Genomic DNA, 27,518 nt, shown 5'->3' with positions numbered 1-27,518 from the left:
AAACCTGAGCGGAACATCTGCAACTTTGAAGCGACAAGGTAGCAATTCAAACAAATCAGTTCATGTCAGGTGAGCGATAAAGAATCTGCCTGTGCAGTGAATATGTTTCCAAACGAAATCTGCTTGATTTTAGAGTCTTCTAAATGAAGCTGTCTTTGGATACATGCAGGATAATATTGCATCCCAGTCCCTCAAAGTCTTTAAATGTCTTGCTAAAGCTCAAAACACAAAGATATTCAGTTAAATATGAAGTAAAAACTAAGAAAAGCAGGAAATCTCCAGATTTGAGGCATTTTCTGACCTTTTTTGGCTGAAAAATTAAACTACTCAAAATTGTAAAAGATTATTTGTCTATGAATCGATTAGTCGTTGCAGCTCAGAGGTTCCCTGAATCCCCAGTGAGAACGATCTCGTCTGTATCTGGCAACAGAAACAAATAAAGCAATTCCAGGTTATTATGAACTAATGAAAAACAAAAGAAGGAGATTTGCAGTGCAAGAAACAGACGGAGCTCAGTCTTGTCAGCTGCAAGAATGATGTAATTTTGGAACTGTCACTCCTTCTTCTTCTTCTTCTTCTTCTTCTTCTTCTTCTTCTTCTTCTTCTTCTTCTGCTTCTCTTTTATTGCTGCACCAAAGCCCGTTGTTACCTGCACAGCTGCACAGCTGCACTCACACTGTGCGCTCATAACCACTGACGCCGTTCTACAGTAAGAAAATAGGACTTTAATGACTCTTAACACACTCCTTCTCTGCATGTGAAATGCTGCTTTACACATCCAATATAAGTGATATTGAAGGCCGTCTTTACGCTCGTGCTGTGAAGCCGGGGGGGTTTCGTTTCAGGGTTGTGTGACTATCATCAGGATTTATATGAAGCATCATATTATAATCTAGGTTTCACAAGTCAAATGTAGTTTTTTGTAGAGTCTTGTGTTATGATTATTTTGATTATTACTTCATATTTTCAACATAATATGACAATATCATTAGTTTTTTAATCTATAAAATGTATAACAATAGTGAAAACTGCCCGTCAGAACTTCTTAAAGTCTTAAAGTATTCACACTTCCACCTCTTAAAGAACATTTATAATCAGAACATTTATAATGTAGTTATCCTCAATCATATTCTGTATCTCTCACACGATTAATTGTCATATTTCAAACCAGGACACAACAGAAGTGACAGTGTGTGTTGCGAGATCAGTTATCTTGATTCCTTCTTTATGAATCCTTGTGACAAGCAGACGTCATTTCTCAAGCAGGAATAACAAACATGTCTCGTTCTGCATCTCAAACGTGAAGATTCGTCACGCAGGGAATTATCGTGAATGAAACAAACACTGTTAGTCAGCTTCTTCAAAATGCTTTCAGATTGTAAAGCCTAAATGATTAACTGGGAAACTAATTGACTAATTAAAGTTTCCGACTGGATTTTAAAGCAGAGAGAAATAAAAGTATTAATATGTTTGAACATAGCAGTACCACAGTGAAGGAATACTCCATTACATAGAATGGTCTGAAAGTATCAACATGTTGTCGCGTGCAGCTTCACGTGGCCTTCATGGCCGCTTCCAGAACTACCTACATTCTCGGTAAATGTGGTTAAACTGCGACTCCTGTTATTACCGTGCCGCGTATCGGCTCGAGGACGTGCAGTTGGTCTAATGGTCGTGTGGAAAGATAATGCAGAATTATGACTAGAAATCACATTCAAATGTCAGACTCATTTTCTGGCATTTTATGACGATGATGTGCAGAAGTCAGACCATTTACCCAGCACCCTTTGCTGTTTTACATTAATGTTTTATTAATAATGTTGGAAATGCGTCAGTAGATGTCCTCTATGTCAATGACTATGGACACCATTTAATACATGGAGACATAAATGGGAGCTGTTTAAGCCATCACTTTACCGTTCAACTTACTGCCCATTATGAGAAGAGTGGCGGTAATGAATGTCTCCTGCTGTCAGCACGAGGGTGGAGGTTACCACCCGGGGGGGAGTCTGCTTTAGGTATTAAGGTGTTTCTTATGGGACATATTCACTTTCTATAGACAGACACTTTACAGGATATGCAGACAACAGACTCCCTGTTAATATTTTTTTAATAATAATAATATTTTTTTTTAATGAAAAATGTTTTAATAAAAAATAAAAAAATAAAAAAATAAAAATAAAATAAAGAGTAATAATAGTAATAATAAGAATAAAACCCCTGTCAGTTATATAAACAGCTCAGCAGCATCACATATATGCACTAACACACACACACAGACACACAGACACACACACACACACACACACACACACACACACACACACACACACACACACACACTTAACGTAATCACTCGGCCACATCCTTGTTATTTGATCAGGTTACTGTGTGTTATGTGTCAGTTATTTTATTGACTCCTTTAAAGTCATGTAATGTTATAAATGAGGTTCACAAGCCCAACATGCCATTTTTTCCGTTATCATTTGAAGTTGCTTGCAGGTGAACGTCCACCTTGATGCAGGGAGTTTCTACTTCTGTCTCTTTGTGTCTCCTCATGCAGCGCTGGATAATAAAGTCGCTGAGTACTCAGCTGGGCTGATTTGACCCCTGCACCTCCTGCTAGTTCTCCAAAGCTAAAAGAAATAAAGTTGTCAGAAACCTCAGATGACTCTTTCTTATCTCTCTGCTCTTCATGGTTCCTTTGGCTTTGTAGCCTGAGGTCAGCGACATTAACTCAGGAGGTCTTATCTGAGTCAGGATCGCCTCAAACGTTCTGCTTTATGTCACATATCTGTGTCATCCAGGTCTGTCAGTGAAAAGACACCAGGTACAAACAGTCTGGGTGATTTAACAGTTTTTAATCATAACTTTTGTACAATAGATTTTACATTTTCACAAGCTAAGAAGTTAATGATGCCAGGTAGCTGAGGGAGTCTGCGTCTGTGAAACAACAGATGGTTTAGAGATGGACAGCAAACATATTTAACATCTTTTTTTTTGTCCAAAAGTGGGACCCTTACATCAGGCGGATGTGATCCCAGTTCTGAGCCACCTCTATAAATTCCTTATTCCAGGGCCGATGAAGATATGACACTGGGATTCAAATATAAAATGATCAGACGTACCGTAAGACACTGTGAGAAATGTAATCAGTCCCAGTCAGAGTTGTTGTCGTGTAGCAACTCTTAACATTTCTCTGTAACGTTCCCTGCACACATTCAGTCTGTGAGTGTTCCCACTCGCACACCTCTGGTCAAATATACCATCAAATAATCCTTAAATGGTATGGTATATAATATATGTCTTCCTTCTCAATCACCATGCAATGACAATTCACTTTCTTGCTCAACTTTTAGTTATTGTCAACATAAGTATGCAGTAAAACCAAAATAATTACAATTTAAACACGAGTCTGTGCTCGTTCCACCTCATTCAACTCATGAAAACAGCAAACATTAGTAAACGATAGAAAAATAAGTTCAAATCTTAGCCAAAAAACCCAATACTATATTTAAGCAACATCATAAATGGGGCTATGGTACAAAACAATACAGTATATAACTACAGTAGGAGAGTTACATTGATATCCTCTTTCTCAGATGCAATAATATTCCATAATCATGTACATACTGGGAGAAATATACACATAAGTTGTTCTATAAAACAATATTCTGGTTTATTCAATGTACTCTATGTTGTATCTGAATGTCAAAATAGCTCACAATGCTCTGGAATAGAATATCAGACATTTATTTGTCCAAATGTATAGTTTCAGCCAAGTACATACAGTGCATATACCATGTTTATGCTTGGTAAATAACATTTAAGTTATGCTATACATTAATCATGTTTTGAGAAGCTACATAAACCCAAGCAGCGTCATTAATGCTCCTGTCAGTGTCCAAACGGATGACGTAACTGAACATGCCTCAGTGTAAACGTCCGGATCACGTGTTGAAGGGACACAGATGGGTCTGAATCTGAGGTTTGAACGTGATGCCGATGGTGCGTCTTTTTATTTTCCCCAGCAGGAGCAAACGATGTACAAACAGTAAGCACATGTTGCACTTATCGCTTTAAAAACAAGACAGAATTTACTGTTTGCTGAATCAAATTTGAGCAACTATTTAAAGACACAGCAGCTTCGCAGTCCAGCTGAGCCTAAAACGAGCCACAGTCTGCATCCAATGAGCTTTTTTAACCTTTCCAGGAATCCTTTAAACAATATGAGTTGTTAGCTGCTAATGTTAGCACACCTAGCTAAAAACAGTAGCATTGTAGCTACAGTATTACCATGGCGATACTTCCAAAGCCATGGAGCAGACACATTGTTTGGTGTTACAAGTTATGTGTAACAAAAAGATTTATTCAGGGTTTATGTTTTCAAATAAGTCGACCTGGAGAAATCTGTGTATTAGCTCGTAGGCTAGTGTGATTTATCTCATTTTATTTTAAATCAAACGCCAATTATTCTATAAATGATTATCATCTGTGCACAGTTATCATGGTGCACTAGAACACAAAGCTCGCCAGGCGGTGGGGTTAGCGACAGGTCAGCATCACGTGATCGCTCGCTCCCTAAAACGCGTGTTGACAGTTTCACAATTCAGGCAATAAGTCTTAAAAACACTGAACTGAAACTGAAAAGATGCTTTGAGCTTCGTCGCAATGTAAGTGTGAGTTACCGTTGAATACATATAACAATAAGCCTATTTTTTTTTTCCTCAGCTCTTGTTTCGTCAACGCAGTGCAGCAAAATACATACAAAAGAGAAAACAAGATTAATTCGGGCACCTTCCAAAGAGAAACACTGAACATGGTTTGGATTTCTAACAATTACAAGTATGTACAATCACAATGAGCGGATTCAGCTCTCCACAGCAGCTTGGAACCGGCTGTCCAGTGACCTCGCAGTTTCACTCTGTTGTGCCAGGTCTTAAAAAAACTAAAGGGAGCAGAAAGCCGGTCGCTGTGTGTGTATTTCTGTATGTTTGTCTGAATGTGTGAACATGTGCAGTGTGTGTGTGTGGGTCTTTGCCTGTGTGCTTATGCCAGCGGCGATGTGTGTTCAGAATGAGCTACCGTGAAGACGGTTTGGGCGCGGTTGTTCTAACTTCTCTGATGCTTCAGGTTATTGGTGTTCACCCTGAATTAGGTTTTTTGTCAGGTAAATATCCACGTGGAACTTTCATAAAAATGTAAAATACCAGATCACGTCATTATCAAAACAAACACAAACCACAGAGGAGAATAACACCTAAAACGCTGCCCGAGTGATAAAACATAGCTGTTACTGAACGGACTGTGACTTTTGAGCAGAAGATCCCACCGATAGCCTCGACACACAAACAGACGTGGGTGAAAAAATCGATGCTAATTTACATTGTGTACCTTTCCAAGAGCCACCGGCTGCGGTTTATTGGAATGTAGTCCACGAGTATTTCTCATTTCTGCCCAAGAGAGCAACATGGAAGCTTTAGATCCCTTTTTTTTTCAACTAACCTAAAGGGAACACAGCCAAACTGAGTCAACACGTACAGATCAACGCTTCAGCACACAGCTGCAATGCAAAACAAACAGTAAAACAACACAATTCATAAAAAAACTAAAACAAAGTAGGAATCAAAAGAGAAATAAAAATAAAAGTACAACAGGTTTTACTGAGAAGAAAGGATATCATTTCTTGTTTCGCTTTTTCTTTTATACAAATGTGTGTTTGTCAGTCCGTTGCAGTTTGTTGCTGTGAAGCGGTGAGGCTACAAGACGCCCGGCGAGGAGAGCGCCAGCAGGCCGCAGTACCACAGCCACAGCAGCGGGTGCAGCAGAGAGGCTGGGCCCGCGGGCCGTCTGGAGACAGCCGAATTTCTCAGGATGGAGTTGGATGTACTTGGATCGTCTATCTGAGGGTCCTGAGGGGGAGGGTAAAAAAAAGAATTAGCATTTGTCACACACTATAAAAGAAGTGGACGTAGCCTCGGGGTCTTAAACATGTATTATTTCTAATGGCCAGCAGGGGGCGACTCCACAGTTTCCAAAAATAAGTCAGATTGCATAGAAGTCTACGAGAAAATAACCTCAAAACATTTCATGAGTCTCAATCGCAAGTTTTCTTCAATATGTTTGTTTAGTAAATTAAAGTTCCAATAGACATGCTTTAGGGCGGGACTACTTTGTGATTAACAGGTCTATACCACGGGGACTTAGCAATGTGTATCCCTCCCCAGCGCCTCAAAATATGGCCCTCTTCTGGCTCCAAAAACTCAAGATGGCGACGACCACACTCAAGGCTTCAACACTACAGTCCACAAACCAAAGGGTGACGTCAAAGTGACTTTCTTTGAGCAGCAGGTGCTTCTGGATCTCACACACAGCACATGCTGAGATCTTTTCATCACAGCTTGAAAACAACAACAATAAGTATCATTGTCACGTTTTAGGTCTTTATTTATTCATGCGTCACATACGTCACATTTGGAGAAAGGTATTGTGTTGTTGTATCACACTGGGACACTTAAGTTTCACCTATAAAATCTCTTAATCATATTCATGTGGTAGGCGATGACACAGGTTGTTTTTTATGACTAAAATGCCACAGTGGAAAGCTAAAAAGTGTGTGTGTGTGTGTGTGTGTGTGTGTGTGTGTGTGTGTGTGTGTGTGTGTGTGTGTGTGTGTACACTTCCATGCCATGCGTAAGTATGTTTATATATAGCTTCACCACCGCTCCTTGGCTTGCTAATAAAGCTGCGAGCTAACGGCTGGGTCATCTCCCCCAGACCTGTCCCTGCCTCTATTAAATGTCAGTGCGGTGCATAACAGAGCCTTATTATTGTACAATGACATTTACAGTGAACTTTAAAAGCCACCAGATAAGCGACAATCCCATTTCAGCCTCAAAAGAACTACAAAGACCAGGAGTTTACAAAAGAGGCAGAAAGGAATCACAGTCAGAGGGAGGTCGGAGACTTCCAACAGCGAGGTCAGATTACACTTTGTGATTATTTGGCAGCTCAGCAAATGTCTTTTGGTCTCAAATAAAATAGTTTTCGGAGATAAAATGAATCATTTTAAGAGTTCACATCCCAACACAAGTTGTGCAGCTTTGCACAGACTGTGATATTTCAATTTAAAGACGTCCTTTGATATCATTTTGTCTAAGTATACATACTTTATTTCTGTTATAACTCTGTTAGTGCATTAAATAATGCTCTGAAAACGTATATTTAGTTGCCTTAAAGATACCTTTTAACTGCGACATGATTGTAACAAAGAAGCAAAAAGGTAAATAAAGTTTTACTGTAAGTGAACAGTAAAAATAACAGACAACACAGAAAGATAGAGAGGCGCCTTCCATGTAACTCAACTTCAGTCATTGCTGTGGTTGAATACCTTCAAGTATTTCATCCTGTCATATTAACCTGTCATGTCGTTGCTTTAAATCGACCAGAGGTTTAGTTGGAAATCTGTTTTGTGATGAAGTTTTTCATGCAGTTCTTTGGATTTCCATGCTGAATTAACGGCAGACTCACCACGCAGAAGACGCCGTCGACACTCGAGTTTGACTTTAACTTCTGAGCCTGAAACAGAAAAATACAAAGAATCAAAATCCATGTTAGAAACAACATCCACACACACACACATGTGTTGTTGTTGCATTATATGTTCAATAATAAAGATTCACTTTGCATTTCATCCCTTTGACACACCGACACTGAACTGAACACACAGACGTAGTTCACTTTGATCAACAATGGAGCAGCTGATCGAACGATCTAATCAGATTGAAAGTATTCTGCCGATATGTTTACACAACAGGTACAAACAGCACACTGTTCAGACACTGTGACGAAACTTCAAATAAGCGTCACATTTCTAGGTTTATGAAAGCTCGGCGCTCAGCTGATCATAAAACCAGATTGGAGACTGAAGCTAAATTGGAAAAAGGACAATAACCTTGGACAGTTTACCCTGAGAGCCTGTTAAACTTTTAAAGCCTTTGATATTTCAGAGGAGGAGAAGAAGAGTGAGGCTGAGCACAGAGGGACAGTCAAGCCCGGCTCATCTCACGTTTATCATTCAGCGGCTGTCGCACGCTCAGACACGAGGCCTTTGATTCTCTCACACACACAAACACACTTTCCACGCGTGTAACCGAAGGTGAGACGCAGCTGTGTGATGCCAGCAATTACGGATGCTTTGATTGCTTGACTGTGTAACTTACCACATTTGAATAGTGCAATATTAACATGACAGCAGTGTCTTCCACAAGACTCGTCTGAGTCTGTGGTTGAGTTCTGCAGACGTTCAGTCGTCTCAAAGAACTTGATCGCCCGTCGGTCCTTTCTGACAGAAACAGGAACTGTCATAACGTTTGGTAACTTTGTTTCATATCAGCATCTTTCGGAAGCGCCAACTACGCTTATGGAGATAAATGTAATATTGTTGTTGTAAACATCTTCTCGTTTACAAAGGTCTATTAAAGTCAATGTAACCTTTATGTTGTTAACGTCTGTACGACAATATGAGACGTCTATCTTAGTTTACGAGTTATTGTTTGCACGGGTCGTTGCACAGAACTGTTTATACGGAGCACGTTCCCCGACGGACAGGAAACGGCGTTGCACACGGTCGGTAAGCTGGTTGGGTCGATGAGGACTCACTGCTGGAGGGTTTCATGTCCCACGTCCACTCTCTAGTATTTGTTTTGGGATGGCATCTAATACGGTGGACTGAGGCCGGAGGTTTTAATATTGTACATTCTGCTGGAAAACACAAAATTCAGGCGCCAGGAGACAAATATAACGCAGAACAATTGATATGGTAGAGACATATCCCCTCGGCCCCACCATCATTTACACCCCATGTGGTGAACCCTCCATGTGAACGTGCAAACACAGTGGAAGTGGTAAGTGAAAAGTGTTAAGTGTTGGAATCGGGCATCAGCAGTCAGTGGTTGAGGTTTACATACGTTTAGGAAACTCAAACACTTTGTTAATACTGTGGAAATGTCAGAGTAACGTCCCAAACTGTTCATTTCACCCGACAAAGGGCATCGCTTCCTCCTGCGCCTGCACCGAGCAATGGAGTCGTCGGAGATGAATGCAAATCTCTACAAATGCTGAGCTTAAACTTTAATATTGTAAACATGTCATAAGAACGATGGGATCTCCACAAACTGCTGACTCAACACACATGACAAACAGTGCCTGGTTATCGTTAGAAGCTTGTTGTGTGGAAGAGCTGCTTTATGCATCTTATTTAAGAAGTCGAACTACAGCCAAGGTAATAAAAAGACAAATGTACGAATGAACATGACATTTGTTGAGAGATGACGCATCACGTCGGCTTCTTCTTTCTCTCTCCAGGTACATTTGGTAAAAGGTAAAAGTGATTACCACTTGTGTTGATTGCAAAAGCCCACAATGAGTTGATTTGCAGCCTCGTAATCAGCATCTGAACATTTCATATGTTTGTTCTGTATTTGATAAATAAGGCATCTGATTATGAGGAGGAAGATATTTCATGCTTTGCTTCTAATGACCTGCAAACTGGATCTCTGCATTCAGGATGTAACTGTGTGTGTGTGTGTGTGTGTGTGTGTGTGTGTGTGCGTGTGTGTGTGTGTGTGTGTGTGTCAACAAACACAGTGACTGAGGAGCACGATGACTGAAAGCAAGCATCAGTTTCATGGTCCCATCTGTGATGAGAGTTCATCTTCCAGAGATCTTAATGATAATGAACTTTCTTGTTGCTAAAGTCTTAAATCCTGACGGCACTTTGAGCATTTCACAATAAAACATTTGGATATTGAAATGATAGAATGTAGGGCTCCATCTGCCACTGCTAATGCTTTACTGTTATAATGTCCCCACGATGACTCAAACACTAACACGCGTGTGTTGCTGTAATAAGAGATCGAATCAGTGACTTTGTTTTCTTCTGATGCTGTAACATGTGTTTGTAGACGTCTTAATTCATAACAAACGCAGCATTTTAACCATTTTTCTCACTTACCTCTACAACCGTCTCGCCTTGCAGACACATGCCTTTACATATCCATCTGTACTTCCTGAGACGGTTGGACACAGTATCTTGAAATCTTCCAAATAAAGCCAAACGTGCAGATGACCCTTTAAAACAGATCCCACTTATAACACACATACAAACTATATATCCTTTGTATGTGTGCTTTAATATTAAACAACTGCAACTGAAAAAGATTCTGACATCAACAAATTCAAATGTGTTTTCCTGCCTTATGTCCACGTGTTTTAGATTTGCCTAATACCTGCCCGTTCTGAAAAGTCACATTAGCATGTGCTAGATTTGCATATTTGTCCAGGGCACTTCCTGCATGCTCAGGAGTGAACGATATTCATAAGAACAGGCTGATGGAGCCCTGAGGCATGCAAACTGTGCGTGTGTGTGTGTGTGTGTGTGTGTGTGTGTGTGTGTGTGTGTGTGTGTGTGTGTGTGTGTGTGTGTGTGTGTGTGTGTGTGTGTGTGTGTGGACATGTTGTTTTATCGTGGTGGGTATGCTGTGGGCATATCTAGCTGTGTTGTGTGATGAGGAAGTAAAAACTGTCCTTCCAGGGTTATAACTTCCTCTAAATGCAGAAGAAGAAGAAAGTTACTCACTTGTTCTACTTTCACGTCACACAAAGACGGAACAAGCCAGTGTTGCAGTACTTTGAATGCTAACATCGTGCAAACTCTCACTGACAAGTCTGAGATAGTGATAATGATCGGGTTTAATGTAAGCTAAGCTTAGCATGTTAGCACTAGCTCAAAGCACAAACCACAGCTGGGCCTGATGATCCAAAGATCTGGACAAAACTCAAATGTTGAGGTGATGAATACAAATTCATCCAAACTTTCTATTTCTTTTTTTTTTTTTTCCAACACAACATAATTTCTGTCAAATGTTGTATTTGTACTATGTTGTTTATCCTGTACACACGACATCTATTGCACGTCTGTCCGTCCTGGGAGAGGGATCCCTCCTCAGTTGCTCTCCCTGAGGTTTCTTCCATTTTTTCCCCTTTAATTTTGGGGTTTCTTTTAGGAAGTTTTTCCTTGTGCGATGCGAGGGTCTAAGGACAGAGGATGTTGTAACCTGTACAGTCTGTAAAGCACACTGAGACAAATGTATAATTTGTGATATTGGGCTATACAAATAAATTTGATTTGATTTGATTTGAAATCTAAATCAGCATCTCTGCACTTGTCTGGGTTCAGACCTTTGTATCCTATTGGTTGTTACAGAGGAACAAACTCAGAGCCGATCAGCGCCGTTGTTTAGCGTCGAGCCGAGCAGTGTAGAAGGTTAATGGTTATTGTGTGCGTGTGTGTGTGTGTGTGTGTGTGTGTATGTGTGTGTGTGTGAGATCAGTGAAAAGAGTGGAGTGAATCTTCTCACAGGCCTGTCCCTTGAGTGTGTCATTACAACAGCGTAGCCTGCCTTCATACCGACATACGAAAACACCAAATCATACACACACTTCAATATACTGAGGAAAAGACACACACACACACACACACACACACACACACACACACACACACACACACTGGAAGAGTGGTTTAGAACAACTCTCTCATTAACTTGTACTTGACGTGTTATCGGAGCAGTGCCAACAGCACACGCACCAGTACACCACCAAAGCTCATTATCAGTACAGACTGTGTGTGTGTGTGTTTGTGTGTGTGTGTGTGAGTGTGTGTGTGTGTGTGTGTGTGTGTGTGTGTGTGTGTGTGTGTGTGTGTGTGTGTCAGCGAGTCAGTGCACTTGCATTGGTGTGTAATGGCATCTCTCTACAATACCTGTCTGTGTAAACTAAACTTGCATGACAGTAAGCCTGCACGTGTGTGTGTTTCTGTGTGTGTGTGTATGCATGTGTGTGTGCGCGCCTGTGGCATTAACACAAAGTTAAAGGCACAATCTGTTTATTCTATGTAATGTCTTGTATCTGGACCCTGAGTCTAGTAATAAAGTTTGATGGAATGATTGTAAAGGATCGAGCCTCCACTGCTCGCTGCTCTCTCCTGGCTCTATGTTTAGGACAGATTTATATGCAATTGCTTTGTGTTCTTATGCAACATTTGTACTATCCTCAAAGACTTTATTATTCAATGACAGACAGTCATACTACCAGACAGGTAACACACGGTCACGCTGTAGTTCCTGCACGTAGAACTGTTGCAACGGTTCAGAGCTAACACTCAATGCACTAGTAAGTTTATTTACATTCAGCCTTCTAGATTTGGATGGTTAAACAGTGGACATTAAAAAGTGAATGAAGCTATTGTTACTCCTGAGTTCATTAAGAAACACGGTGCTTGTTAGTAAGTTTACATATTTACAGATTGCATAAACAATAGTGCAAAGTTCTGCATCTGTGGATCTGCTGTGTGGAGCACAAACAACATTCAGATAACAAGTGACCGTTATCGTGAAGATTGTAAGAAATATTAGTGACTTCTTCTGTTAGGGAGGGTCAACAATAAGTTCACTGATGCCGTGGCGCTTCATCGGGCTGCAGTGTTCCTCTGTGTTAGTTCCTGTCCTCGCTCGGCCGGTAAAGACAGTATTATCTCCACTTCCTCGCTGCCCCGGGGGGAGCCCATCACAGGACTGCTGCTTGTGATCCCTCTCGTTTCATCAGCCAGATAGCTGTAGTTCAGATTGAGCAGTTGTAGCTGCTCCAACATATCAGGCACAATGGGCCTGGCACAGACCGGGACACAGATGGACCTGCACACACAAGTGTGTCACCAACAGCCGGACTCACACACTGATCGGGAGAATGACGTGGAGGGAGAATGAGTCACGGTAACATTGTGATGCGATACCACGAGCAGAAGACGAGTTCACAGTCGTGATGTAGCGATCGTATCAGGGCCAGTAACTTGTAACTCAAGCTGTCAGGTGAATGTAGTGAAGTACAAAGAGGAGATGTAGTGGAGTAGAAGTGCCAAGTACAGGAGATTCAAATATATTAAAACAAACTCTTGAACGTCACGGACGATCTTAAGCCTGAGACAATAAAGTTCTGCACGCTCTGCAAGCAGCACACTGCACGTTGATGTTCGCTGATAAACAAAAGCTCTTCGGATCGAAACATTGATGACATGTTTTGAATTTCACCAAAAAGCGGCGAGCTTGCAGGTACAGTGTGTGTGTGTGTGTGTGTGTGTGTGTGTGTGTGTGTGTGTGTGTGTGTGTGTGTGTGTGTGTGTGTGTGTGTGTGTGTGTGTCTAACCTGTAGGCTGCCACAGAAGTGGTAGATGCCCGGGTCTGTGTTGATGTTGTTGTCGATGGTGTTGGGGTTGCGTTCGCGGTTCTTCTGGTAGGGGGTGGTGGTGGAGGTGGTGGTCTGGACGGGGGACATCGGCTGCCACACTCCCACATCTGTCCCATTCCCAAAGGCCTGGATGGCATTACCTACACAGAGAGAGAGAACTGATAAGTTGTGGACAACAAACTCTTTGGTGCTTGGCAGGTGAACTATGTACGGATCACCTACCGTGAGTTAAAACAACCAGCTGACACAGACTCACATCTCCTTCAGAAGAAACAAGACGTTAACACACCAGAACAACGTGTCATAGGTTGTGTGTTCCTCCCCTCTAATACGACCCACAGGAGTGTTTCCTAAATGAGTCCCCCGACCGGAGAACAGGTCCTCATACCTGAACGTAGCGGTGGCACCGCTTGGTTCAGGCTACAGAACGAAACATAACTTTACGTATGACCCTTAAAACAACACGAGGTTGACTTCAGGCTTCACACACAGACTCCCGTTTGTTCGATCCATCCCCTGCGACTTCGTCCCTACGTGTACTTACCATTATTGTTTATTGACCTGACTTCCTCCTTTGTTCCCGTCAGAATTATGACAGCCACTGGAGATCGCCGCCTAACAAGTAACATAAATCTGTGTTGTAATCAGATGGCAGGTTTGAGAGGAGGACTCCTCCATGAGGTTTGCTGAGCTGGTAAAGAATTAGTTTTATTAGCCACAGCAGAAGTACTGCGTCGTAATTCCAAGCAGGTCACTTTAGCACAAAGCTGGATGTTATCATGAATCACACGCTTAGTTAGTCCCCATGTTGAAATAAAGCTTTATATTGCACCGGCCTAAACCACAATTAAAGGTGAGTTAGAAGGTACTTAAGTTTTGTTATCACTTCCCTCCATTATAAATTCACCACACAGTCAAAAACTGGAGTGCTGATGTGGCTATTTACTATTAGAGTCCATTAGTGGCCCTATTAATAGCGCTCTATGGCTTTGATGTGAAAGACACACACACACACACACACACACACACACACACACACACACACACACACACACACACACACACACCAGAGGAAAGATGAGCTTCACAGAGCTGCTGTTTGAACGTAACGATATTCTTCAAACAGTGAGTTATGACCCTGATACTTTGGTAAAGGAAAGCTGATCTGCATAACAGCTCTTTAACCCCACTGAGATATTCATGCATGTGGAGACACGTAAGTCTGCAGGATGCACAGCACATATTAGATGTTTTTCAGTGTATTCTTTGCCAAATGTAATGCAAATATGCATATATTTAAAAACAAATAGCTGTATTGTTAAATTAACATAAATAAAACTAGATTGATTATATATTTCTTGTAAAAAATGTTTGTACTTTTGTGCACAGACAAAGAAAACTGTGGTAGTAGGTGGTATTTAAAACAACTGACATTAACAATCAGATGCACAGATCAATACTACAAACACAACCTGTAATGTATGTGTCTGCTCCCAACACGTCTTTTCATGCAGAGTTGATCAACGCCAGCTTTCACTAACGCACCAACTCATCAGTTAGTGTCTGTGTCGTCCTCTCTGTACAGAAGCTCCCGACGCCTGAAACAACTCCTGCTGCTGCAGGAAGCATTCATTCAGAGGTGAAGTGTCACCTGAACAACGTCTGTCTCTCAATACGATGGTGCCGCCAGCCGCAGGGGATAAAGGCTTTTAAACACACATTTAACCTTCTTCAAATCACACCAACATTTACCTCAAAATGTTATTTAACTATATTCTGCTATTTCCAGATAAGCAGGTTCCTTCTGAAACACATTTAATACAAAGTTAAGTAATCGGCATGATCACAAACGTTTGCTTATTATCATCTAATCGGCAGGAAAGTTGTCAGCAGATCAGAAAACCCTCACATGAGTTTTGCTACGAGCTCTTGCTGAGTCACAGTAAAGTTACGAGTCTCTCTGGATCAGCAGACGCGCTGACTCAGCTCCACACCTCCACATCGTGGCATCACGCAGCCCTAAAGTCGCAGCGCACGGCCAAGGGAGCACCTGCTGCGGCACGTCCTCCTGTGCAGCATGATTGATAGCAGGTGTTTCTCCAGTCGGTGACCTTTCCTCGTCTCCTTATGGTCTTTTCTGAAAGCCCCCACGGCAGCGTCGCTTTATTCCTGCTGACCTACTTCCAGATATTTCTTTAAGCAAAAGGAAGCAGAGGATTCTCAGGCTGAGCTCTCAGCAGGTCAGAGTCACACTCAGTGTCCTCGACGGCTTGTGATTACAGCTCCGACAGATTAGAACAGTGTGTGTTAAATTAAGGTGATCTTGCACTGGTTGTATGCAGGATGAGTACCTTCTGACATCTGGACACTAGTGTGTAAATACATTCGTTGGACTGACTTAAACAGGAAGTAGAAGTGACTTGTGATTAAACTCACACTGTCACAGAGTTTCTTACTTCATCTGCTGTTCTGGATTTACATCCATAGAGATGGAACGACTTTCTCTCAGTGTCTCACATCAACAAACAATTACTAGTGCGAACATTTGTGATGATGGCTGAAGAAAAAACACATTCATGTATCTGAGCAGCACATTATGGGACGAGCCCTTTCTCTGAAATAAAATAAATAATTTAAGCGTCTTTGAGTTTCTAGAAAAGCGCTATACAAATCTAATGTTTTATTATTATTATTAAAATCTTTAATTTTCTTCAAACTAACAATACCTACTTTTTTCCCCTTGTAAAATAAATACGGTATATAAAGTTATTGACATGCGCTGGCATTTATATCTCAGATGCAATAATCAGCACAAAATAAGTAATTCTTTTGTCAATATGCTGCAGCCCTGATTTGTGCGACTTACGCATATTTAATTTGTGCTTATGTGTGTGAGCATGTCATTGTGTGAGTAGTATCTTTGTGCAGAGACAGCAGAAGGATGATGAGCACATTGTAAGTGTTGATGGACTCGTTCCTCGTCACCTCAGGCCTAATTATACTCACAGCACAGAGTGTGAAAAGTTTAAAAAGTGATATTTTATATCTCTTTACTTTAGCCTTTTAATAGTGATATTTTATATCTCTTTACTTTAGCCTTTTAATAGTGATATTTTATATCTCTTTACTTTAGCCTTTTAATAGTGATATTTTATATATTTTTATCTTAGCCTTTTAATGGTGCCACTTTAAAATAATTTATGCTTGGTTCAACATTAAATGTGTAAAGGTAACTGAGATACATTTCAGAGTGTGTATTTTTGAAAAGCCTGAGATCAAATAGACGTTAGAAGTTTCTCTGATAAATGTGTATTGGAGAAAAACTGGCTTTAACCGAAGGGAGTAAACCAGAAACTAGGCATGATCTCCAATGTTATTTTATACTATTTTAATTCTGCTATTTTATATTATTTTAATTCTGCTATATTATATTATTTTAATTCTGTTATTATTATAATGGTACTTCAGACTCATGTACATCAACACTGTGATTATTGTTCTGTAAATTATCTTATTATGTCTAATCTTGTACTAATTGTTGTGTTTTTGCTGTGAAGCACTTTGGGCTGCAATTCTTGTGTGAAAGGTGCTATACAAATAAAGCTTATTATTATTATTATTATTATTATTATTATTATTATTATTATTATTATTATTAATATTATTATTATATTACTTCCCATATGACATATGACGTATGCATTTTTATTTTCATTTTTGATCACCAGCTTTGCAAGATAGCAAATTAGCTTCCCTGGGAGCTGCTGCTGCTACAACCAATCACCTGTTCCGGGGATGACATCAGCAGACCTGAAACCATGTTAGGTGAGAATCACCTTCCAACAACAATTCATAACTCTTATTGTCCTTCTTCTAAAACAAGTCTTTACCCTCAAACAGCCTTTTTTTACCAAATGTCCTTGCTTTCTAAAAACACCCCACTCACTTTCAAATGCTAACAACTGCTCCTCAAAGAAGATAAAAGCACACACACACACACACTTTTGAAAGCCTTTTTTAACCTTCACAAATGCAAAGAGCACAGTGCATTTGAGCAAACATGATATCATCTTCCCCCAGCAGCAGATATGTGTGCGGGCAGTACGAGTTTGCCTGTCGCGAATGTCTACATTACCACTTTATCTCACTTTACTTGTACAAGGTTTGCAGTAATACTAGAATTATGATCATGTTGGACGGTGTGACCTTTGCATATTCAATACTATTCCGGACATGGGGAGGCATCACATTGGAAAAGGCTTCGAATACATTAAAGTGTGTTTTTCGTGAGAATAATAATGCGCTGGTTCCAAACCTGAGGGTGGAGACCCCTGCAAGGGGACAGAAAATAGACAACTGGACAAGAGCCAGAAAGTCCATTTTATTTATTGTTTTGTTCGTATTATTCTATGTTTTATTTATTTAGCATATTTTAATATTTTTCCAATTCCAATGTCTGAATATTCTTAAGAATTAAAAGTTCATTGCAAAGGACAATGACCTTTAAATTCTCAAGAATATAAAGGTGTACTTGCATTATTCAGGAGCATAAAATGTTCTTAGAATGACAAGTTTTATATTTCTTACGTCATAAGGCTTATAAAAAGAATTCAAACTGAAGGAACACATGTTGCTTGACTACATGCATGTGACGTACGCTTTGATAATAGTTTGCAAGTAGATAGTGCTTCATTCCAAGGGGTCAAGAGCTGTAAAGGTTGGACTCTAATGTCTCAGAAGATGCTTGGAGATATGTGTGTGTCACAGTTCGACATGTGAGAGCCAGGCATTCATCCCATGCAACCCTCTTCCATCTCTGAACAGCAGCACATCTAACAGTATACGTATAACAGAAAGTCCCAGTCTCTCCATATCCTCTCTTTCTCCCTCTCTTGTAGTTTCTCTCTAGTCATGACCATGTAACCAGCGTGTGTCAGGATCTTCAGAGTTGTCAGTTCCAGTTACTGCTGAGCAAGCATAATGAGAGCAGAACGATGGAGGACATGAAGGAAAGATGTAGACAGAGAGATGGGATGAGCCGGAAGAAGGGAGGTGAAGCACGAGCAGGAGGAAGAGATGGTACAGAACAGGGAGAGGGAATACAGAAGACTAATACTGGAAATTCAGAGGAAGTGTATTCCTCCACATAAGCCCTTTGCTTGGCTCCTTACAGTGAATAAAAGCAAATAGTATATAGATATAGATATATATATCTATATCTATATCTATATCTATATCTATATCTATATCTATCTATCTATATATATATATATATATATATATATATATATATATATATATATATATATATATATATATAGATATATCTATATATCTATATATATAGAAAGAGAGAGAGAGAGATTGTTTTAACCACATTGAACCTTTTTGATCTTGCAAATCTTAAATTGACAAAGTTGAACAGACATAAAATCAAACGAACGATGCACGTCTCACATACACACACACCCACCCACACACCCACCCACACACACACACTGAGAAATACACTAATATGCACAGGCTCAAACCCACACACACCCACACACACACACACACACACACACACACACACACACACACACACACACCCTGACTGTAGAAGCCCTTATTATCTTGATACTATGAGATGTCCTAAAGACAAAGCATCAGGCAGTCTGCTTCTACTCTTAGGATATATCTTGTATTTAAATAAAGTTTAATTTGCATGTCTGAAGACGTGTCTAACCATTAGCATTTAATTTAAATTATAATTCCACTAAGATTGGGGTTCAATCATTTTCTAAAACCTAAATTTAATATTAAATCCCCCAATAAAGTCCAAATCCCTTCAAATCCCTTATTGAATCTATTTAGGTTCAACTTTTAGAGTTTTGTTTTGCAGAAAGCGACTGTCTGCTCACTGTCGTGCAGTTTGATGTTGCTACTTCTTTTTATAATGCATGATCTTTGGTAGAGGACGGACAGAAAGCCCAGGTTTCATTCTGGCCTTTTGGGAACTTGTTTTCACATGAACATTCGGCTCCCTTTACTTCCAGTTTATGCAAGCTTTCAGTGACGAAGCAAAATCCCATCGTGGCATCGTGTGGAGTTCAACTTTGGTGAACGCCTGCATCGCACATGTGTGACCGTGCCCTAACATTTTGCGACAGCTGATTTGCCGCTTGACCACACAATTTAAACCAACAGAAGGTCTTCAACCTGAATGTTTTGTACTTATTTTTGGGCAAATAGAAAAGAAGAAGCGATAAAAGATTCAATAAGAGATCTGGTTGTCAGATATTATACCAACCTGACACTGAGACCCAACACTTGACTTACTACCACACTCATATAACAGGTGCAATTCATTCATCCCTTTCTATCTCTATAATAACATGATAATCCATGTTAGCATCATTCTTTTACTGACTCCAATCTACTAGACTTCAGCAACCATCCTTTAACCAAGCGTGCATACAAACATGTATCCAGCTCAGGTATCATTGAGCGAGATACTCTACATGACCCTGTGTTCTGACCTCCGTACAGGAATCAATGAAGAATCACATTACACTTAAACTGTGTTGTGGAGGACAGCAGCTGGCTGATACTGAGTGTACTATCAAAGCAAAAGGAGCAGAATTAGCTTTGATTACAGAGAAACACACAATGAATCTGGCTCTTATCCCCACAGCACGGTAAGAATGTGCAACTTGTTCCTCTTGGCTGGTACTGGGTGTGTTTATATGTGTGTGTGTGTGTGTGTGTGTGTGTGTGTGTGTGTGTGTGTGTGTGTGTGTGTGTGTGTGTGGGATAGAGACAGACAACGTGTGTGTGTTTGAGGGGGGTTGTTAATTAAAGTGGTTGTATAAGCTGGCTGGATGAAAAAGCCGCTTTCTGTCAGAGATCTGGAGCAGGAGTTCTGCTACAGAACACAGAGGGACACCGTGGTGCAGTGTGACTCGTTTCTCTACAATGCAGAGGAATAACAATGCAATGCATGGCAATGGGATATATTTGGTTAGGAGGAGAGAGCGAGAGAAGGAGAGACAAGAAAAGAAAAGAGAAAAACAGGAGATAGACCGTCACAGTGGATGGAAATAGAACGTGAGAGAACAGAAGAGATACGACTGAAGTAGAGTAGAACAGCTGGGCAGGGAGGACTTACGGAGGCAGGTGTTCTCGGTGAAGAACTCGGTGAACTTGTCGCAATCGTCCTTGTTGTTGCCACTGTTGCTGCAGTCGCAGAAGGGAGACACGCTGATCTTGGGTGAGCGCAGGTAGTTGGGAGTCATCACGGTACCTGCAGCAGGTGGATGGACAATAGTTTTGAGTAAGAAATGCGAAGGATCTTTACTATGTGTCGAGAACCCCGATATGCTGATGACTGTCTAGAAAAAACCTCAAAATGTGAACCCTTAAAGACTCAGTTATCATCCTCCTCCTGTGTGAAATTATCAATCCCATAATAATAAAGTTAAATCAGTGTCCCGTGTACAGGAGTATCGCAGTGTGGTGAGGTTTCTGCAGGAAGCAGAATGCAGCGAAGCCGGAATGGAGAATAGTCTTTCTCCCTGCGAGGGAAAGAAAATAGTTTTAGTCAGTGATTTCTGCACTCCCCCAATGGATTGTTCCCTCGCGCTGGCTGCGCTCCAAAACAGGCCTTTTTGTTTTGCAGTAGGCAGAAGGAATTGGCGCCGGGTGGACAGTGTGCGTATGTGTGGTCTGGTTTAATGACTTCAGAGGTCCAACTCTTGACAGCTCACTGGTGTGGTGAGGACATAACGCTTTGTGCGGACGGTGATAGTCACTTAGTGAATTAGTTACACCAGGAGGAGTAAGATTCAAGGAACTTGGGTCTTAAGTCCATAGTTTTGTCCAACATTTCCATTGGTTGTAAACTTGTATTCACCCAGTTAAATGCGGAGATCTGGAAACCCAACAGTTTAAGTAACACAGACGATCAGACCGGTTGGAAACAAACTGGTAACCTCCAAATGTCCGTTGCAAACGTCCATCACAGGTTGCAAAAAGTTACTTCCTGCTTTGTGCACGTACAGGTTTGCTGGTCCATGAGGGATCGCTACCACTATTTCTAAGATAACTCTATTTTAGTTGTACCTGTAGTATTTTGAATAACACAGAAGATCGTTGGCCTGATTACAACTTGTCTAAACATCTGACTGCTCATCGTGTCGTCTTGTCAGACTTGTAGGGATGTTGCAGTGTTTCCAAATCTCAGCAATCACTTTGCTGTAAACACTTTTAGCCTGGCCTTGGTGGTATCTGCACTCTAGTCTTGATACATCTTTATCAACTATTCAGTCTGAGTCCTTTGTATTGTAGTTATCTTTGCCTCAATGAATCCATTTCAATATGTACATTACATCAAACTTGTATACCCAGATCTCAGCACTACCTTTATCAAGGGAGACAAAATAACGAACATAAGAAAAGGAATGTGTCCTTTAAAGTAAATGGACAACAATCCACAGAGAGCTGGAATAAATGCAGGATAACTATCAAGTGTACTCACCAACCAGACCCGAATATGAGAGGAGGCAGTCTGCGTAGTTCTCCTTCAGACAGCCCGACAGCGAGCGAGTCTCCGGCTGGCAGTTGACAAAGAAGTCAGCCAGTCGTGACCTGCAACACACACAGATCCAAAACATATTTCAGGGCCAAACATGATTATAGCTCCAATAGATTTTATATGAAGCCTTCAGATGGCCAATGTGATTGGAATGTGCAGCAAAATGGCCGGTCCAAATGAGTGCACGCTGAAAGTTATTTCTCTCGATGCAATTAGCCTTCCTAATGTCTGCCTTCAGTGGAGTAAGATGACCCTCTTATGTATGCTGCGGCTGCTTTATATCCTGGAATGAATGAGGCTAAAGGCAATTCTCCCCCGAATCTGTTCTGTTTCATTTACTGCCTTCACAAATGTTTGTTTACACTTTTCCCACAGATGCAGTGGCTTGTGAAATTGAAATGGAGTTTAGATTCTCAAGGAATTCACCATTTGAAGTGAGATGGAGTGTGATGTGCTGGTACTTTGACACGAAACCAAACCTTCTAATATCCCTTTTGGACTGTATTATCTTTAGATTATATATTGTATATGCTGCATCGTTCCTTTTAGCCATGTTAACATTGTAGTAATATTAATTGCTTAGATCTTTTCCAACTGGAAAGGATCATAAAAGGTCAGATGATTGAAACTTTACTGTGTAATTCCTCAGTCCGCGAAAACTAATGGAACATTTCCACATTTGCTTTTGCTTCTCATTAAAAAGAAAGTGTTCTATAAAATAATACTATTTAAAATGTGTTATTAAATCAATGCAGAGACTAAACGTGGCCGATAACGATGACTGCTTCCTAAACTTCCATAATGGTGTATTGCCAGCCAAATGTTCGTTAATGTCGGTGTGCCCAGCTGCTCCGCCATAATACCAAATCTTATGTATCGATAAATGTGCAAGCTGTCTGTTTCAGAAAGTGGTAATATTCTGGCCTTGGCCGACCCTGAGCTGAGCTCGCTCATGTTCCCCTCCAGACGATGGAGCCAGCGGCGCTCGAGATCACATGTGGGGGAGTTTGATACGATGAAGCGGCTTATGTGTTGCTATTTATGAGCTTTTTTTATACACTTTTATGTATTTTGTATTTATTGTTTACTGTTTTTATTTAGAACATTTCTCTTGTGTCCTTAATAAAGTTATTGTTATATTTATTATTATAAAATATCTATAATATGTGGTTGTAGCCTCTGACATACTGTGTTCTTGACTTGTTATTGTTATTGTATTGGCTTGCTATTTCCTGAGAGGAGTAAAAGGCTTCAACTACACAAATAAGGCCAAAGAAAATAAAAATAATAAGATAATAAAAGCAAAAAAATCATATGTCTTAAGTGAATTAATAACAACACATTTCAATTATTAAAATTAGACCTAATAACAATAAAAAAATTATTAAAAAAATTATTTCTTGACCTTTCAATCAGAAAGACAACACCACTACAAGGCGGGGGAGGTTTTCTCTAAACAAATTCAAATCCTCATTCAATATTTCAGAATAGTGTGAAACTGTTATAAACATCTGCTCATGATAACATTGTTCCGAAGCGGTTAAACTCCCAACACACTTGTGAAATCTTTGTTTTGTATTTCACAAACAAGGTCTGTGAAGAAGAGCAGATTTTATGTGAATGAGACGGAGAAGCTGCTACCGGAATATGTGGCATGTACAAAAAACAAAAATGCACACACTCACATATATGCACTCATGGTGTGATCTATCTAATCACACCAATCTGGTGCGGAGCAGAGCATAGTGAGCGTTGTCAACCGCAGCCAGTGCATTACACCTGACATATGGCGAGGGAGCTGGTGGAAACGCATGGCTTTAATCTATCAGTGCTAACTGACAAATGGACTGGGAGGAAGCTGTGCTGCAGTGAGACCTGTTGTTCAGCCCTGAGCGTATGTCTGACGGATAGACAGCGCCACGGAAAGACAAAATACAGCGATGGAAGGACGGTTGGAAACTCGTGGTATGAATGTGCTGTTGCCATGCGGCTTGCCGTTAAGTGGAGGGTGAGGAGAGAGGGAGGGAGACCTGAGGCCACAATCCAAATGGAGCTCATTTATGATGCTTAATGCTTTCATTTAATCCCAGAGAGCAACAAGACTGCTAGCTGTAGGCTCTAGGGACTGTATGACCCCACACACACACACACACACACACACACACACACACACACACACACTCCAATGAGGGTGATGTCAGATCAATGAATTGCTCTTTTACGTGCGTCTGAATGTAAGATTGAAAGCTATTTATTTCCACTGATGGAGACGACAGTTTGTGCCTGTGTGTACCTTATGGGGACTGGCCTTACAGGGATACAATGGTGGTCCCCACAAGGTACACTAATACGTTTTAGTGTGTTAAGACTTTATTGATTTTAATTGGTCCATGCAAGGCGTTGAGACATGACGGACTACGCTGAGGCGAAAGTTAAACCGTGTTTGTGTAATTCCCCATCTCTCTGTCCCCTAAGTCCCAGTCATATCTTTACTATCGGCTGTCGAATAAATGCAGAAAACAGCCCTTAGAATATAAGAAATTAAATATTAGTGTTTCCTACTTGCAGATGTAGTTGGTCCTGCAGGAGGCCTGCAGTTCAAGACAGTTGGGTTTCTGTTTTTCTTCGTATGAGCAGACAGGGACGATGGTCTGACGCCTGCGTTCAGAACAAGCTGTCTGATCGCTAATCGGGCACGAGCAGTACAGCATGCCGTAGCTGTGCTTCGGAGGAACCTGTGAGGCACAAGAGTCACAACACATTGTTAACTGTAGAAGAAGTGAAGTCATATGCATGAACCACTCGTCAGCTCTGACCTCTCTAATTACCGACCAAATGTACCAATAAAATAAAGATTCACCATCTTTTCTAATCTGTCTAAACTTCTCCTGTAATTCGGCGAACACATAATCTACCTCAGAGCATGTGTTAAAATATTGTGTTACCAAGTGTTCACCACACACCACCGTATTCCTCATTAACGTGGACAGAAAGGAAAAGCAGACTCTTCAAACAGCACTTTGACAGCTTGCAGCTCTTTCTGCAGACACTCTGGCGTCTTCCTGATTTTAGCAGCTTTTTTTCTAAATCAAATTCTAATTTAATTTAATCTGAATAAATTATCATTTTTGTGGGTTTTTGGTTTTGGGAACCGCTCTCCGTCTGAACCGATGTGCCGGAGGGAGAGCTGCTTTACCAAAACACAAATATTATTTAAACCAATGGGGGGGGGGGGGTATAGAAATCATGTTTTAATGATGAACTCTGATGTGCGGGGCTGAGTGTGTGTGTGCACGGTCAGAATGTTTGCGGGTGCAGGCGGCGGCAGACACATACTGTGGGTGTGGGGGAGGGGGGATTAAGGCTCGAGGGCATGGCGGAGGTCTGCTCTCATCCAAATCCAAGGATTTTCTGTCCATTTAGTCTGAAGTTGTGTTGATGGTATTATCACAGTGGCTGCTGATGCTAACTACCTACTTCCTCTGTTTATTGCATATCGATCCTGACACTGTTGTATCACTTTGTGTGGATTTCTAACCACTTTAAAGCTCTTGGTTAATACTAATCAATCAATAATCCAGTAAAACAAACCACCAAATACTAAGGTCAAGGCGTTTGTTACACATTATAGCCAACTGCTGGAAATGACCAAGTGGTTCCTGCACATTTCAATGAGAGTTTTATAACTTATAATGCAAACAAATGTCAACATTCGATTATTTAATATTGATTCTGTGGAATAACAAGATCAATAAGTTCTGATATTAGAGTTGAACCACACTGGATGGTGATAGTGTTGCAACAGCACAACAGAAACATGTCTTCACAGTTTTATCTCCGACAAAAAGGACGCTTGAAGCTTGAGGCTCTGACAAAAGAAAAGAAACGATAAACAATCAAAACCAGATGAACAATGTGAATTCTTTGTAGTTTTCCATTTAATCATGTTGTTTACTTGAAGCGATCCCAGTTAAGTTATTTCAAAGGGACATCATGGGAGCTGGGTTGTATGTAATGTTACATCATATAGATATTTTTATAATCTTTATAAACTTCTTTTGTATTTGACGACTGAACCGATGTCAAAGCTCGGCGCTTGAAAAGCAAACCCTGAGTAAAAAGGCCCATATGATTATTTATTGTGATTCTGACAACACGTCTAACTTAACCACTTCAAAATCATTCTTTGAAGCCGGTCCTTTGTGTTGGACATTCAGCTTTTGTCAGATATCAGCGGTTTGGAAAAGCTCCAGCGTGTGTGCTTTATGGAGGTTTTATTCTTTCTTTCTTCAAGCTCGTGTCAGAAGTGCCTTGCCTTGTCAAAGAACTGCCGCAGGGCCTTGTGGCACTTCCTCTTGTTGCAGACTTCAGCGGTGGAAACGCGGCTGGTGCAGGGGCTGATGTACGCAGAGCGGTACTTCTTGCACGTGTCGTTCAGGTTGCAGGCCTTCGCTGCATTCAGACAGTTATTCTCTCTGGCCACTGCAGGCTCACCTGTGGAGAGGAGAGGAGGAGAGGGCACAGGAAGAGAGGAAGAGGAAGAGGTGAGAAGGTCTTCAACAATGTCATATTTACATAATAAAAAGGAATAAGAATATTTATCTGCAACAAAACCAGAAAGATTGACGACAGAACAACTATGACATTCTTTTTACTCTTCTCCATTTAGGTGCAATAGTTGCATCTTCACATAAGTGACTTTTCCAGGATCCAAACACTAGACACTTGTGATGAAATCAGCTGTTTGACCAACACTTCCCGAGGTTTCAGCTTCATCTCTTGGTCTTCCTCGGCATATAGAGTTTGCTCAGTTTTCATGGAGATGGTTCATTTCACTTTGGTCATGTGATAAAAACTGAAACATCTATTTTCACACACGGACCTAAATAACACTCTGAGACTAGCCAATAATGCGGGACCTGTCTTAGTCGATATTGTGCTTAAGTGGTACAAATACCCTGAACAATGTGCAATTAATCAAATTACTTGCGGTCAATTGAGGCCCCAGGAAAGATTATTCACCTACAGATCATATCACAAAACAAAAGCAAGTCAGCTCCTGCAGCGCTTCCTCGACACGATGATGTTTTCTCAGAACTAGTATATAACCCCAGAAACACATTCTTCTGTGTGTATCAGTGTGTGTCAGCTGAGAACGTTTGTTTTTATGTCTATTCTGCATCTGTGCAAGTGTGTGTGTGTGTGTGTTTATGCAAACTAAGAACACAAGACCCCATTTTCAGCCTCGCTCCCTGCTTGACCTGAATCAAACAGTGACTCTCGTCTAAATGGCCCTGCAGGCTGCCAGCCGTGTGTGTACAGTGTGTGTGTACAGTGTGTGTGTACAGTGTGTGTATACAGTGTGAGTGGAGTCTCAGCCGTGCCTTGCTCTTCTGTCAGGCTGCACTAATTGCTAGTGTTCTCCTTGATCCGCTATCAATTAACATTTTCATAGACTCCTGCATATTTTGGTAAATATGGAGCAAAAACAGCAAGAAGCAGAAAAAAAGGTCTAACGAGCACCAATTAAAAGGAGCGGAGGCCGGCGTGACAAACGTACACAAACCAACCGGCTGTTGTGTTGTGTTTGCAAATGGTGCTAATAAGATTCAACACATCAAGGGGAGGGAGGAGAGAG

At 40.8% G+C, this 27,518-nt stretch overlaps 1 protein-coding gene across 2 annotated transcripts in view; it reads right to left on the bottom strand.

Moving 5' to 3' along the window:
* Nucleotides 1–2,840: 2,840 nt before the first annotated feature.
* The window catches only part of gfra1a (gdnf family receptor alpha 1a), an 82,954-nt gene continuing 58,276 nt past the window's right edge, over nucleotides 2,841–27,518 (bottom strand). Inside the window, exons 4-10 of one of the 2 annotated variants that reach the window (XM_029450040.1) lie at nucleotides 26,196–26,374; nucleotides 24,443–24,615; nucleotides 21,824–21,933; nucleotides 20,456–20,590; nucleotides 13,264–13,445; nucleotides 7,531–7,578; nucleotides 2,841–5,912 (exon numbers count right to left, since the gene is read on the bottom strand). In XM_029450040.1, the coding sequence (XP_029305900.1) occupies nucleotides 5,760–5,912; nucleotides 7,531–7,578; nucleotides 13,264–13,445; nucleotides 20,456–20,590; nucleotides 21,824–21,933; nucleotides 24,443–24,615; nucleotides 26,196–26,374 (980 nt within the window). In that variant the 3' untranslated portion in view covers nucleotides 2,841–5,759. Of the gene's footprint in view, nucleotides 5,913–7,530; nucleotides 7,579–12,609; nucleotides 12,756–13,263; nucleotides 13,446–20,455; nucleotides 20,591–21,823; nucleotides 21,934–24,442; nucleotides 24,616–26,195; nucleotides 26,375–27,518 lie in introns of those variants that run through there. The other variant, XM_029450041.1, reaches the window with a different exon arrangement.

Source organism: Cottoperca gobio, chromosome 15, assembly GCF_900634415.1.
Source record: "Cottoperca gobio chromosome 15, fCotGob3.1, whole genome shotgun sequence".
Lineage (NCBI taxonomy): Eukaryota > Metazoa > Chordata > Actinopteri > Perciformes > Bovichtidae > Cottoperca > Cottoperca gobio.
This window is presented reverse-complemented; position numbering and strand designations above follow the sequence as displayed.